Source organism: Mustela lutreola, chromosome 9 (assembly GCF_030435805.1).
Source record: "Mustela lutreola isolate mMusLut2 chromosome 9, mMusLut2.pri, whole genome shotgun sequence".
In the NCBI taxonomy this organism is placed as follows: Eukaryota; Metazoa; Chordata; class Mammalia; order Carnivora; family Mustelidae; genus Mustela; species Mustela lutreola.
In genome coordinates, this window is record NC_081298.1 from 107,137,381 (window position 1) to 107,152,005 (window position 14,625).

The window sequence follows — 14,625 nt, forward strand, 5'->3', positions numbered from 1 at the left end:
GTCAAGGCAAAGCAATCTAAATACATCACCCCTTTTCGACGGCTGGTTACTTGGTGGCGCTTAGAAGCTAAGGTTCAGAAGGTCACAAACAATGTTTTCTATATGTACAGACTATAGCAAGAAGGACATATTGCCTATGAGATGAGCAATATGGCGCAAGTTGCAAGTCCACTGACAACACCCTCCCTTACCTGTTGGGGAGGCGGATTCTCTTGATAGCATAATTGCAGTCATCTACTTTGTTTCTGGCTTCAAAGACGACTCCAAATCCACCACGACCCAAACACTGAACTGGTTCAAAATCTGTTAGATAGCTTAAAAAGAAAAAAAAAAAGGAAATTTCATAAGGTAATAGTTCAATCTTACTTTATGATAGCTATATAAAGAGTACATAGACTCAGTAAGTCTCATAAAGCTTATTTTAATAGATTGTAGTTTAAATTCGACTACTAGCATTCTTTGCTCTTCTGTTTAAATAAATGAAGCAAACCTATTCTAACTTCTTTCTAGGAAATTTATAAAAAATAAAAAAGCTACTGTTTATTGGGAATTGCTTATTAATCACTTGTTTTTATAGCAACTGTACTACTGTTCTAACCTGTCCAGCACTTTCCATCACCTACCAAAATATTCTACCCTTCCTTCTCTAAACTTCTGCCTTCTGTCGCATTCTGCACTCAATTAGAAAAACACAGCTTAGGGGCATCTGGATGGCTCAGTCAGTTAAGCATCCTGCTCCTGGCTTTGGCTCAGGTGCTGATCTCAGGGTCCTGGGATCAAGCTCATGTCAGGCTTTGCATTCAGTGGGGAATCTGCTTGAGGACTCTCTCTCTCTCTTTCTCTCCCTCTGTCTGTCCCCCCACTCCTCACTGCCTTCTGTTGCGTGCACACTCTTTCTCAAATAAATACATAAATCTTAAAAAAAAAAAAAGAAAAAGCACAGTTTAATTTTATGTCAGTCTCTATAAATTCTATTTAAAAAATGTAATCAATCCTATTAAGTATTGTTTTTTTCTTTTAGCCAGAAATCTTTCTAGTAACCAAAGCTGTGTGGAATCAGCTGGGTGGCTTCAAGAGTCAGTGTGCTCACCACCAGAGGAATTCAGACAGAAGCTAACTCCGCATCTGTGACTTACAGGCTGACACACACATTGTAGCCGCATCTCCCTTCCGCACCTGACTTCTTCACTCGGCGCTCCAGATTCCAGCCGATTGTACCAGGCTCTCTCCCAGCTTTGGGGCTTTTGCTTCTGAGATGCTCTACTGAGATGGCCTATTTCTTAGTACTTAATGAACCTCTGTTTTCCCTTTATTCTGGAACCTTCCTAGACCTGTCTCAATGTTCTCATAGCACTTTGCACATAGTTTTTTGAACTATTTAAACATAATCTCAATAGCTTACAGCTATTTGTGGAAAGCTCGCTCTCCCTGCTGCCTCTGTATTGTGGAGGCCTTGAGTGCAGGAAGGCATTCATACTTCTTTTTGTACTTCCAGAACTTGGCCTTACCTGTCAAGTGGAAGGTCTAACAAATCTCAGTCAGATAATATATGAAAAAATAAATGAACGCATGCATGCTCTAGAAGTTGTTCTTCCAGCCATATGGGGGAGAGTTGAATTCGATTATCTTTATTGTCTCTCAAAAGGCTAAGTTTATTACTTTAGGATTTGCACACTCATTCATTTAGTAGTTGGCTCAGCTGGTTACAGCACAGAGCTGAGGAGAGGCAATCGATCCCAATCCTCTGTGGGCCAATTACCTTCACAGAGAATGAAGAACGATAATCTGCGTCCCTAAAAATAGCTAGTCAAGGCACTTCGGTACAGATCCATCTCCCCAACTACATAGCTCATGAAATTCACATCCTACTCCTGCAGGGCCAATTGCATTATTGTCCTATATTAAAGAAAATGAATACGTCTTCTAAAAAGAGAGATATCTTATATATGATTATAGACTCTATAAAATGAAGTATCATCTTGTCGAAGGTCCCAACTCACAATGACCAAGTTCAGACTTGAATTCATGACTGAACCCAGAGCTCAGGTTCTTTATGATGCCCACCATATAGCAGGCATTCAATAAACATTAGGCATTAGCATAGAGCCACCTGGATTTGAAAAACAATCAGCTGTACTCGCCACACTGAATAAAGTGAAAGGAAAACTAAATTGAATTCAATTGCAGAGTACATTATTCCAGTTCTCCTCACAAGAGCCTTACAGATGTAAGTTTATTCACTCCACCTACTCCTCCCTGTCTTTCCCTAACTCTTCCTTAACTCACAATTTAAGGTTCAATGAAAATGTGACCTCACGTACGATGCCCTCTTGAATCATTACAACCAGTGCCTAAGTCACTTAGTTTGCCGCTTTTTTTAGCTGTTTGTTTAGTCCAGTATTATCTTCCCTCATAGACTTTAAGCCCCTCTGGCACAGGCCCAGTCTTTTTATTTCTCCCAAAGCCAGAAATGAAAGTGCTGCACTCGGATGTTCAGAGTAAATGCTGAATAAAATGCTGAATGACCCGTGAATGGCTTCGGTGGCGGATTACCGCGTGAGAGCTGTCAGGTCCCTAGTTTCTCCCTCTCTCTGCCTGCTGCTGTTGCCGGCCACTGACATAATAATTAGTCACAGCATCTTTATCAGAAAGGGTACTAAATCCTTTGCCATTTCTTAGTCACCTGGTAAATTCTGCTCTGGGAAACTTGTAGCCAAAACAAATGGATTACAGTCGATTCTCAGCTTGTGATAATACAGTATGAATGCAGCTTAGATAAATTATGTCTACACATCATCTAAGTATCACACATTTTTTCACTGTAATTTTCAATCTTTTCTGTCATAAAACCATTACCCTAGATATTAAGCAGTAAGGTTCTGTATCTCTTCCTTGTCCCCATATCACCAAGCACTAAGTATGATATCAAAACAAAGGGAAAATATATAAAAACAAAGGGAAAATGTAGGAGTAAACCATGTAATATGAAAAGGGAAACACAGCTCCACTTCCTGTACCACAAAGCATGAAAACCTAACCAATGCTAACAGATTCTCTACTTTTATTTTACCTTCAAATTATTTGAATTGCCTACTTTTTATGTGACTCACCTCCCTCTTCTAATTTAAAAATGACCTACTGGTGTATTTCCCCCCATTTTTCTACTTCTTATCTAGACAGAATAAAGACTAAATAAATAATTGAAGATTAAGTAACATATAGAGATTTAATCACACTCTAATAATACAATAATAATTTGGTTCTGTTCATACCAAGCCCAGTACACAATACACCTTTGATAATAAAGTTATCTGAATAAGAACTTAATTTTGAACTTCTATAACACTATTTTTATACCTCTTAGGATACATATCACTGTGAATAAATTTAAGTTACTTCAGGGCTAAGTCTTTGTTTTACTTCCCTGGATATTGACACATTAAAGGAAAAGTTAAACAAGATCTTGATGATCAAGAGGTCATTTCTTCCTTGATTCAAGCAGCTGTCACCCGAAGCTGTAGCAAACACGTACATACTTTATATATGACAAGACTCTTACCGTGATACATATCCAGAATTTTTTATGTCATTCCAGCTACTGTCCTTAGCTTCTCCATTGACAGAATCATATTTACTTTCAGTTTGGCACTGAGTTTCAGATTCCTTCCTTTGCTAACAAGGTGGGGGAAAAAAAATCACTATCAAAACTGAACTGCAGTTAGCTAACAATCTTAAGCTATAAAATAACATTTAAAAAATAAATAACAGGGACAAAAAGAAAAGTATTATAAGCACACAGAATACAGCATTTCCCTTGTCAGTGAGAAGTGAAATGGGAGGGTAAAGGCCAGACGGGAAGAGGTTGAGAAGAGGGTGGTAAGTCGGGAGAGATGAGAGGATGGGTAACACTGACTTCATGGTGAAACTTAAGTAAACGTCCCCTTAGCCCCCACCACACACACTATTCTCCCAACACTCTGAAATACATTAGATTCTGAAAAATGTCTTACTCTGTGAGGATGAGGATGGAAAAGTCTACGCACAATAAAAGTTGTTGCTATGATACAAAACAGAATAGTTCCAACTATTTCTTTCCACCAGTGTAAGAGGAGGACAGGATCCTTTTTGCGAATGTTCTTGCTGTAATTTGGGTTATCGAGGAATCGGACTGTGATCTGTGTGCTCCGTTTGCTCCTCTCCCTCTTGTAATATGGTAGATAATAACCATTATCTTCAAAAACAAACATAAAAATACATATAAAAACAAAAAACAAACACAAAAACATAAAAGATTATTTTTTAAAAAAGATAAACCAATACACAGTCTCCTTTGGTTGTTAAAAATTATCTGTTTTCCCGTCACTTCTATTACTAATTCCTTTTATTAAAGTTTCATCTCTTCCTTAGCACTTTTCAATAGCCTCATTACCCTACTTTTTCTTTTTTCCTACACAAACATATTTTCCTTTATCCCATAGCATCATAAATTTTTTTTTGTACTAATTAATAAGACTAGCAAAAAACCTTAAGGGCCACCTTATTTGTTACCTCATTAATAATCCAGTTCTTTAAATGCAAGAAAGAATTAGTACTCAATCTTTCTTCAAGGTTTTTAAGCTTTACTCTCATTAGGCATTAATGATATACAAATTTTACCATAAATTATTCTTTGCAAACTCAGAAGAAAACTGCTCTAACAGTCTCCTTGGCTCATTTTAAGCAGTCAAAAGGAGGCTGTCCTAGAAAGCAGCCTGACTGTTTGGCTTCTATTTTGTAGTACCTGGACAGACTACATAATTCTCTCTTGTCGTGTATTTGGATCAGCATCAGATAAAGACTGTTGCTTCTAGGTCAGAATCCTGTGTTTCTGTCAATTTAAAAATTTTACAATAACTTCCCATTACTGGCATCTTAAGGAGTCTCTTTTTGTCTAATGCAGACTGATAATTTTTTTTTATATCTAACTATTCAAAGTCCTTCCATGGCTGAATGCATCCTAACCTTAAATACCCTGGAATGTATTTCCGGTCAAATTTCACCTACTCTTGACTTTTGCACTAATTTCTCTTGTTGGAGGACAAAATTAAAACCCCCTCATTTTATAGTGTTTTCATTTAGCATTATAGGAAACACCTATTTTCTTCATTACTCAGGCTGATATTATACAGATTACATAAGACAGGCTGATAAGTAAATGAAAGCTAATCACAAGAATTAATGCTTACTGAACACTTACTATTTGCCAGACACAGTGCTAGTTAAGATTATACGTACATTATCTCATTTAGAAGTTATAGCAATCGAATAAGTAAATATCAGGATTACTATCCTTGCTTTACAGATGAAGGAACCACGAGGCAGTAAGTTAGGTGTGCCCAACCTAGTATGTGGCAAAACTGGAACTTGAACCCTGGCACTCTAACTCTGGAACTTATACCTTTGGCCACCATTCATACCATTCCTCCGAGGATATTTTCGACCTTCCAAATGACTACCGTTCATTTGAATTCTACTAATTAATTTCAAATTAATAAATAAACTAAGAGGAAAAATGAAACTCAGCATTTTCAATGCAAGCTTCATCACACTTACCATATGGGTACTGCAAGATTGAAAGTGCGCCATTACTGTACTCTTCATGAGAAAACTTATCGTTACTAAGACATTTGTCAAATTCATCAGACCCTACCAAGACAGGAGTTCTGGAAGGAGAATCTAAAAGAAAATGGTAAAATCTTAACTGTTAAAACTTCAGTGAAAATGTAGGTACTTATAATTCATTCAAAAAAACAGGTTTTCAATCACAGTTCTGTTCAAATATGTTAAGTAAATGGCTCAAGGTTCCTTCCCCTTGAAAAGCAATCTTTTAGTGGGTTAAAGCCTCTGCCTTTGGCTCAGGTCATGATCCCAGGGTTCTGGATTGGAGCCCTGCATCAGGCTCCCTGCTGAGCAGAGAGCCTGCTTCCTCCTCTCTCTCTGCCTGTCTCTCTGCCTACTTGTGATCTCTGTCTGTCAAATAAATAAATAAATAAAATCTTAAAAAAAAAAAAAAGGCAGTCTTTTAGAGAAGATGAGTCATTTAAATAAGTAATTAAAATAGGATGTGACATATGCGATCAAAACCATATGCAAGCTATGGAAAGATAACTGAAGGAAATGGTAGCTTACTGTTTGACTTCAACTCATTTAAATGTCTCAAAGCATATGATGTAATAACCAGATAATGTTTCATAAATATTCTTAAAAATTTTTTTATTGAATAACAAAGAGAGAGAGCATGTGAGCGAGTACAGGGGGTGGGGAGAGGGAGAGGGAGTGAGAGAATCTCAGGCAGGCTCCATGACCAACACAGAGCCCAAAGTGGGCTCAATCCCAGAACTCTGAGATCATGACCCAAGCCAAAATCAAGAGTTGGAAACTCAACCAACTGAGCCCCTAGTGCCTTTGTTTCATAAACATGAAACAGGTACCCCTGTTTCATAAATATATTTTTTTAAAGATTTTATTTATTTATTTGACAGAGAGAGAGAGCTCATAAGTAGGCAGAGAGGCAGGCAGAGAGAGAGAGAGAGGAGGAAGCAGGCTCCCTGCTGAGCAGAGAACCCTATGCGGGGATTGATCCCAGGACCCTGAGACCCATAAATTCTTAATATGTTAAGAGCTAAATGATACATAGTCATAGTCAGCGAATGGCTAAGAGTGTTTCTATGTTGTCTAGAGAAATACTTTATTAACACTGATTTCTTTAGAAGCAGCTGCTGTTTTAATGAAATCAATCTGTAAAAGATCATTCAAATTCTCCAACATCTGAAATACCTACCTAGTGTGTCAGAAAATAAAGAGTATATAGAAGTTGTAATCTCTGTGGTATTCAATACTAGGACAAAGACAGTCAATAATACTACAAAAGTTCATAATTCACTTACGAATTAAGGGTTTCCATTTGATTGTTGGCAAAGGCATAATTGCATACTCATTATTGACAGATTCCAAGGCCTTGGGACTTGTAGGAAACTTTTCTGAAATTCTGACTGATGACTGCAGATACAACTGACCTCGGAACATTCCTGAATCAATGAGAACATTGTCAATTATATTTAGAATCAAGCACCAATTTTTTTCAAAAAGGTTCATTTTCATTTAGTACAGTTAGATTCATTCATTATTTCTTCATGTGCTTCATAAGACTTTTCAAAGAAGAATCAAGCCTCAAATACTCGAATGCAACTCAAAGGTTATTTAACAAAAATAGGAAAGGAAAGTTATACATAAGTTACAATGTTTCTCACTAAATAGTAATTGTCAATAGTTACTGGAACTTCCAGTAAGGAAGTTCAAATAAATCATTGGACACTTATAAAACTAACAGCTTAGATGAAGTAACTTTCTTTTTAAGGAAACCAAAACACCTGTAATTCCAGAGGTACTGCTAACACATCAGTTAAATACTATCACGATACATGTGTGACATGTTATTCTTCCAAATGCTTGCATTTCATTGAGATTGAGGAGTGGGTAGCACACTGACAGAGCTTAAAAGAATTTTATGAGTATCTGACCACCAACACTAGTGCAAATAATGAGACTCAAAAGTTTTGCAAATTTTATTTTGTAAAGGCCTCCAATTGCCCAAGCACACAAGAAGTTTGTTACTATTTTTCAGATAAGTTGTAAAGACACACAGGAAAAAAAACCCCATAATCTTTAAGCGGGGGCAAATTGATGTAGATGCAAATACAAACGTAGAAAGTTTTAGAATCTGAGGATATATGAGTAATTCACAGCATGTTGTATCATGGAAACATTTCTAAGACTTTCTAATAGGGTCTTAGAGGAAAAGAATATACCAGAGTAATTCAAAGTTTCAGAATTGGATAAATGGAAAAAACCCAGTAGGTATGGAAATCAAAGTATAAATCTTAAGGGCAATCTAAGCCAGGGAATGTATTTAGGAATTTAAACTGCTATAGGCATACTTGAGGTAGAAAAGAACAACGCAGGAGTAAAATTAAGTGTCATTAAGTCCTATCACTACATAAGAGACATCTACTCACCCAGGTAAACGCTGTTTTCTGTGGCTCCTCGAGCAGCTTCTACAATGTCTTCTTCATCTTCTAAAACTTCATTGTTAGATGCATAACTTGTATCATCAAAAAGACTGATGGGAATGACTTTTCCATCCTTAACCAACCAAGCAGATGCAATGGGAGTACAAAACTAAACAAAAATAGAAAAGAAATTTTACATTATTTCAAGCAGTATTTATGTAGTTCAACTCCTAAAATGGCATTTAAAAACCACAAATTTTAAAATTTTTTCCAGATTTCCCATGTATAACTAATAAATAAAAATGTATATATTTACAGTATACAATGCCACATTTTGACATATGTATACATTATGAAATGATTAGCACAATCAAGCACCTAGGTGGCTCAGTCAGTTAAGTATCTGCCTTTGGCTCACATCATAATCCCAGAGCCCTGGGATCGAGCCTTGCACTGGGCTTCTTGCTCAGCAGGGAGCCTGCTTCTCCCTCTCCCTCTGCCTGCCTCTCTGCCTACTTGTGCTCTCTCTCTCTCTCTACTTGTGCTCTCTCTCTCTCTCTCTCTGTCAAATAAAATCTTAAAAAACAAATCTACCCTCTTCATTTCACAATGTATATGCATATCAAATTCTCATCTATACACCTCAGCTGGTCTAAGTGTCTGTCCAACTCTTGATCTCAGCTTAGGTCCTGATATTGGAATCGTGAGTTCAAGCCCTGCATTGAGATCTACTCTAAGCAAATTTCAAATATATAATATAGTATTATTAACTATAGTCACCACACTGTACATTACATCTCCAGAACTTATTCATCATGCATAACTGAAATCTTGTACCCTTTGACCAATATCTCTCCATTTCTCCTATCACCACCCCCTCCAGCCCTTGGCAACTACCATTCTACTCTCTGTTCTGTGAGTTCAACTTTTTAAAATTCCATGAGTAAGTAAGATCATGCACTATTTATCCTTCTATGCCTGGCTTATTTCACTTAGCATAACATCCTCCAGGTTCATCCATGTTTTTGCAAATGACAGCATTTCCCTCTTCCAGGCTGGATAATATTCTACTATGTACATATACACACCCCATTTTCTTTATCCATTCATTTACTGATGGACACCTGGGCTCCTTCTATATCTTGGCTACTGTGAACAGCAAAGCACTGAACATGGCAGTACAGATATCTCCTTAAGATACCGATCTGACTCCCTTTGACTATCTTCCCAGAAACAGGATGGCTGGATCATAGGGTAGCTCTCTTTTCAATTTTTTGAAAGCACTCTTCACCCCAGTGGCTGCACCACTTCACACCCCCAACAGCAGGGCACAGAGATACAAACATCCTCACCAGCACTTGTCTTCTGTGGTCTTTTTCAGAAGAGTCATTCTAATACGTGTGACTTCTTTAAAGTGCTTCTTAAAGCATAGAGAATGGGCTAAGAATCCAAAATGACAGTTTTTTCCCTCTACCCAAAAAGTCTGGTCAAATTGGGAAAGGAAAAAATGTATTTACAGATGTTCAGTGGTCTCTAGTACCTGGTATTCCCATTCCAGATGGCCTCCCTTCTTGTTAAATGCCATAACCTTCCAGTCAGCAACTGAGACCTTTATCACTGTGTCCATCATGGCGGCTTCCTGGTCTTCCACATCTGAAATAATTTTAGACCCTTCTTTGTTCCCACTGGGCTTTAGGGTGCTTTCAATAAATCCGGCTCTAGTTTCCATGTCTGGAATATACCGAAGTTCAAAGTGGCCAACACTGAAATTCCACCTTAAATTTACAAAAGTTTATTTTAGAAATTTACACTTAAGTAAATGGACCAAATAATACAGAACAGTTCTACATTCAAGAAGCGAACACTAAAACGTTGCCATGAGAAAAAGAAAAACTCAACAGCATTTTCTGAATTGCTCTGCTGGTTTTTGCCACAAGAGGGCATCACTTCGTTCTGATCCTTTAGAAACAATGTTTCTAAGTTACAAACCAAAAATGGCTGTGGGACACCTCAAAAATTAACAAATCACATTTCCAAATCAGAATGATTTTTTCCAGACACACCAAAGTCACCTTAAAATGAGGGTAGCAGCAGTCTGCTTTCTTTACTAAAGTTGTGCACATTTCATTCAAGTGCAAAGAAATTAATACATTCCAATAAACCAAATACACAGCAAGTTGAATGCATCGATTTTGTATTTATATGAAAACATAGCCCTGAAAGGCAATATTACCCAGTGCACCAAGCCTGAAGGTCATACCACCTCAGTTTCAATCTGAGATCTCTCCTGAGATCTGGCAAGTCATCGAACCTTTTTCTTGTGTTTCAGTGTCCTCATTCATAAAGTGGCAGTAATAAGGTTTCCACTATAATCAATATACAGAAAAATCTCTTAACCAATGACAATATAATAACCTGTCATTTAGACATAAAATGGCTTAATAATCCTGACATCTATTTAAAAAATATACTTAAGGAACACTGATCTTAGACCCTAGACTCTTCCCATTCTGGTGATTCAAAATTCTGTTAAGCTGGACATGTGTTTCTATTGGTGGCTGGACACCTAGCAGGCACTCAAATACTTAAGGAAACAAAACCCAATCAGGATAAAGAAGGTCAGGTTGCCAGCAGATGCAAAGCCCTATTCACAGTCCAGTGAACATAGAAATATTTTCTAAACTGAGTTTGAGAAAACAGGAAAGGAAACTGAATTATATTGCATCAGACTAGACAAAAATCTGAAAGTTTGGTTCACTTTCAAAAGATAGAAAGATGAGATCTCAAATGATTTTTACTACAGCAAGTTAAAATTTTAAAAAGTTAAAAAAAAAATCCAGCATGTGATTTACGACCAGCACTTGTTATCTAATCATATTGCTTTTAAATCACATATTTAAATGTAAAAATTACATAAAGAATTCATTATTTGAAAAGGGAAACAAAAAGGTACTTGACCAAACTGAAATGCGTTCTAAAAATGGGGTTGTCAAACACACTGTGAAACTACTTACTAGACGGAACTACAGAGTTAGAGACCCACGTTGAAATAAAGCACATTAACTTTGTCTTAAGAGTGCTCTGCATTCAAAGAACTTTGATCAGTGAAGCTGTCACTGTATGGGCCTCACCTGGTTACTGCCTCCAGAGCCTAGAGTGAGAGTTTCAACTCGGAATATGTTAATAATCATGAGACCATTTTTAATTTAAGGCCTACATTTCTCTTAAAAGAGTATGTTTTAAGGACATGAACAGAGTTCAGGAAATCTCCATAAAGAAAAATCAGATAAATCTGGGGCTTGCTTAACTTGTAATTATCAACAGGAACGTTCTCTGAACACATACTTCTCGTTGCCACTGCGAGGTCCGACAGCTCTGACAGTTTTCTGGGAGCGTTGCAGAAGAAGGATGTCTTCTTGTTCCATATCATCATTATCCCATTGGCGACAACCCAAAGCTGAACAGATGTACCTCACCTGAAAAAGACAGAAATAAATTTTGTGAAAAATATAAGTTACAGGAGATCAGAGACATTAAAAGAATCAAGAATCTCTAAGAAATACCCAAGTATTAAGAAGCATCAGTTAGACTACCAACTCCTAAAATGAGTTACTTAGAACCATAAAGGAAACAAGAAATATTTAGTTCAGAGAATGACTTTAAGGATTTAGATAATTTTAGTTTTATTTGGGGCATTTCTATGGAATACATGAAAAGAACAGAACCAGTTGTGATCTCCTAGCAATAATATCATTAATAAAACTCCAGGTGAGTTAAAAAAAATCAGCCTCAGAGTTTTCATTTGATGGAAGTATTAGGTTGTTTAAAGACTTAAACTTTACCAAACAGATATTGTATTTAAAAGTGCCTACTTCAAATCTTCATTAGAGAGAAAAAGGAATCTTCACATGATCTGAACTAAAATCCTCCCAGAAAACAGCACACCTGCTAGACTACCAGAAATTTGTAGCAGCACATCAAATCAGAGAACCAGATGATTGGGTTCAATCCCACTGTTTTACAAATGAGAATACTGAAGGCAACAGAGGATCCCAAGGCCTCCTCAGTACAACGCTGATGTGGGGAGTGGGGAAGGCAGAAAAGTGTCAGCAAGAGCAAGGAGGGGCTATGGGCCTAACACTTAGATAAGGAATCACTAATGTTCGAAAAACTCAAGGGTCAAAAGTCATTTTTCTACTCTTCCCTGCTTTAGTCTTGTCTATATATAAAATATTCACATATCAAAGTTAAGGGATTAAAAAAGATTTTTACTTTTCTTCAAAGGATGTTTTTAGTTATTCCTAATAAGAGATCTATAGTATAAGACCCAATCTTAGAAGCAGATTATGATTGTATCCTAAAAACTAACGTTAGAGAAAATCTAGGTCTTGATAGTATAACTTTATCATCAGACAGACCTAAGTCAAATTTAACCTCAGACATTTCTGAACTTTTTAGTCTCAGTTTTCTCATCTGTAAAATGAGTACAACTTTCCTCTTGGATTAGAAGATCAAACTAGATAAATTGGTAGCTATTATTCTTATCAGGATCATTAATATTTGGAGGAGTCCTCATCTGTCCAAATGGAGACAAAAATGTATGACCTTTAAGAATATTGTAAAGATTTCAAAATAATGTATGTAAAATGCAACTGACACACACTAGACATTATTTATTAATTCTCTTCCTCCTGCTATTCCTGTTCATTCTGTTGTCTTGGATACATTTAGCTTCCCTAATAATATTTTGCTCTTTCTACTTTGCAGTGTTTTTATTAAAACAAATGATATCCTTGGGGAACAAATAATTATTAACCTCAACCAGTAATAGTATAGCTTAATACATTATTTCTTCTATCCCTATTTATCTGATTTCTCCTCAAATAATTCAACATTTTCACTCACCTTTCCACTGTATGCGCTGAGTCCATATGTCGTGAGAGACTTTCCTCCAACCAAAACAACATCATCTCCAAATTTATAAGAAGATTCAAGAAGTGATTCAACTGTAAAAGGAACTGTTTCCATGCTCTCACGGTCCCGGTCCCATTGGAAGAGGTCTCCATCCAGAGAAGGAATGATCATCTTATTCCCAAATACCTAAAACAAAATCTAACTTTTAAAGGCATAATAACTTTGAGCCTGACTTTCTCTGGTCTCCTTCAACAGTATGGGAGTTGGGGTGGTTCATCAACTAAAATACAATTTGAAACAATAGCCAGTCTCTCCTGGGACCTACTAGAATACTAGAATACTCTAGTATTCTCAAACTCTGCTTGCTAGGGGTGTCCCATAATGGTAAGCGAGCTGCCAAAAGGAAGTTTTGTGATCAAGTGAGTTCAAGAAGGGGTTATTACAGGAGTTCTTGTAGCAGTTAAGATGCTAACGTATGGGGCACCTGAGTGGCTCAGTTGGTTAGGTCCTGTGGAGAAAGTAACATCTGAGCAAACCCTTAACTTGGGGGAGTTAACCATATCTGGGAAAGAGCCTCTGTGAAGACTTTAAGGTGCAAGACAGTTCTTCACGTTGGAGGAAGCACAAGGAGAGGGAACAAGGCTATGGGGCAAGGGTGGAGGCATGGAGAGCAAGAGATGATGATTGCTCCAATTCAGGCAATAGCTGTTGCAGGCAGTCAGATTGGGGATATAACAGGAAGGCAAAGCCAACAGGATTTCATGGAGGAGGATAGTATAAGCAAAAGCACAGAGTTCAGGAAAACTCTAAAAAGTTTTTGGCCCTGAACATCTTGTTTCTTGAGAAAGAGTTATTAGTACATGGCTTTGTAACATTGACCTTTTGGCATTTAAAAATACATACATCTTGATTTACTTCAGCTAATGACACAACTATTTCCCTGACCAGGCTCAGAACTTTGGAAAAAAGGAATATAAAGAAGTATGAGTTTAATAAACAAACAAACAAACAAAAAAACCCCCCAAAACAAGGGGCACCTGGGTGCTCAGTCAGTTAAATGTCTGACTCTTGATTTCGGCTCAGGTTATGATGTCAGGGTTGTGAGATTGAGCCCTATGTCCAGCTCTGGGCTCAGCAGGGAGTCTGCTTGAGGTTCTCTCCCTCACTTTCTGCCCCCCTCAAAATAAATAAATGTTAAAAAGAAAAAGTCCAAAAATGATCTTAACTTTTTTTTTACAGTAAAATTTCTCTATGTACTTCTTTGTTTCTCAAGTAGAATCCTATCTTCAAAGGGATACTTACCTGAAAATGCCCATATAGTCACTACAAGTGCTTACACATCCTCCCTTCCCTCTAGCTTGGCCCCACACCTCGGGATTCTCACTGGCTGGCAAAAAACCACTCCTCTCATCCACTTCTTTCATCTTCTAGTTCAAATCCCTGTACCTCCTGCCTGAAATATTATAATAGCCTCTTTACAGTTCTAAACTGGCAGTTTCCTCAATCTAAACTCTACGGTATCTTCTAGATTAATCTCTGAGTCAGAGTTAAGCTTGTTATGACATTATTCAAAAGACTTCAACAGTTCTCCATTATCTTCTTATTAAAGACCCCAAATCCCAAGTCTGATATTTTCAAAGTCCTCTAAACATGACCTCAAACA

General features: G+C 37.2%; 1 protein-coding gene across 1 annotated transcript in view; it reads right to left on the bottom strand.

Moving 5' to 3' along the window:
* Window positions 1-14,625, bottom strand: part of EIF2AK3 (eukaryotic translation initiation factor 2 alpha kinase 3) — a 65,451-nt gene that overhangs the window by 19,284 nt on the left and 31,542 nt on the right. The window contains exons 3-11 of the mRNA XM_059188332.1: window positions 12,954-13,148; window positions 11,394-11,524; window positions 9,589-9,823; window positions 8,055-8,217; window positions 6,927-7,067; window positions 5,593-5,715; window positions 4,011-4,231; window positions 3,560-3,672; window positions 192-314 (exon numbers count right to left, since the gene is read on the bottom strand). Coding sequence (XP_059044315.1) covers window positions 192-314; window positions 3,560-3,672; window positions 4,011-4,231; window positions 5,593-5,715; window positions 6,927-7,067; window positions 8,055-8,217; window positions 9,589-9,823; window positions 11,394-11,524; window positions 12,954-13,148 — 1,445 coding nt within the window. The remainder of the gene's footprint in view (window positions 1-191; window positions 315-3,559; window positions 3,673-4,010; window positions 4,232-5,592; window positions 5,716-6,926; window positions 7,068-8,054; window positions 8,218-9,588; window positions 9,824-11,393; window positions 11,525-12,953; window positions 13,149-14,625) is intronic.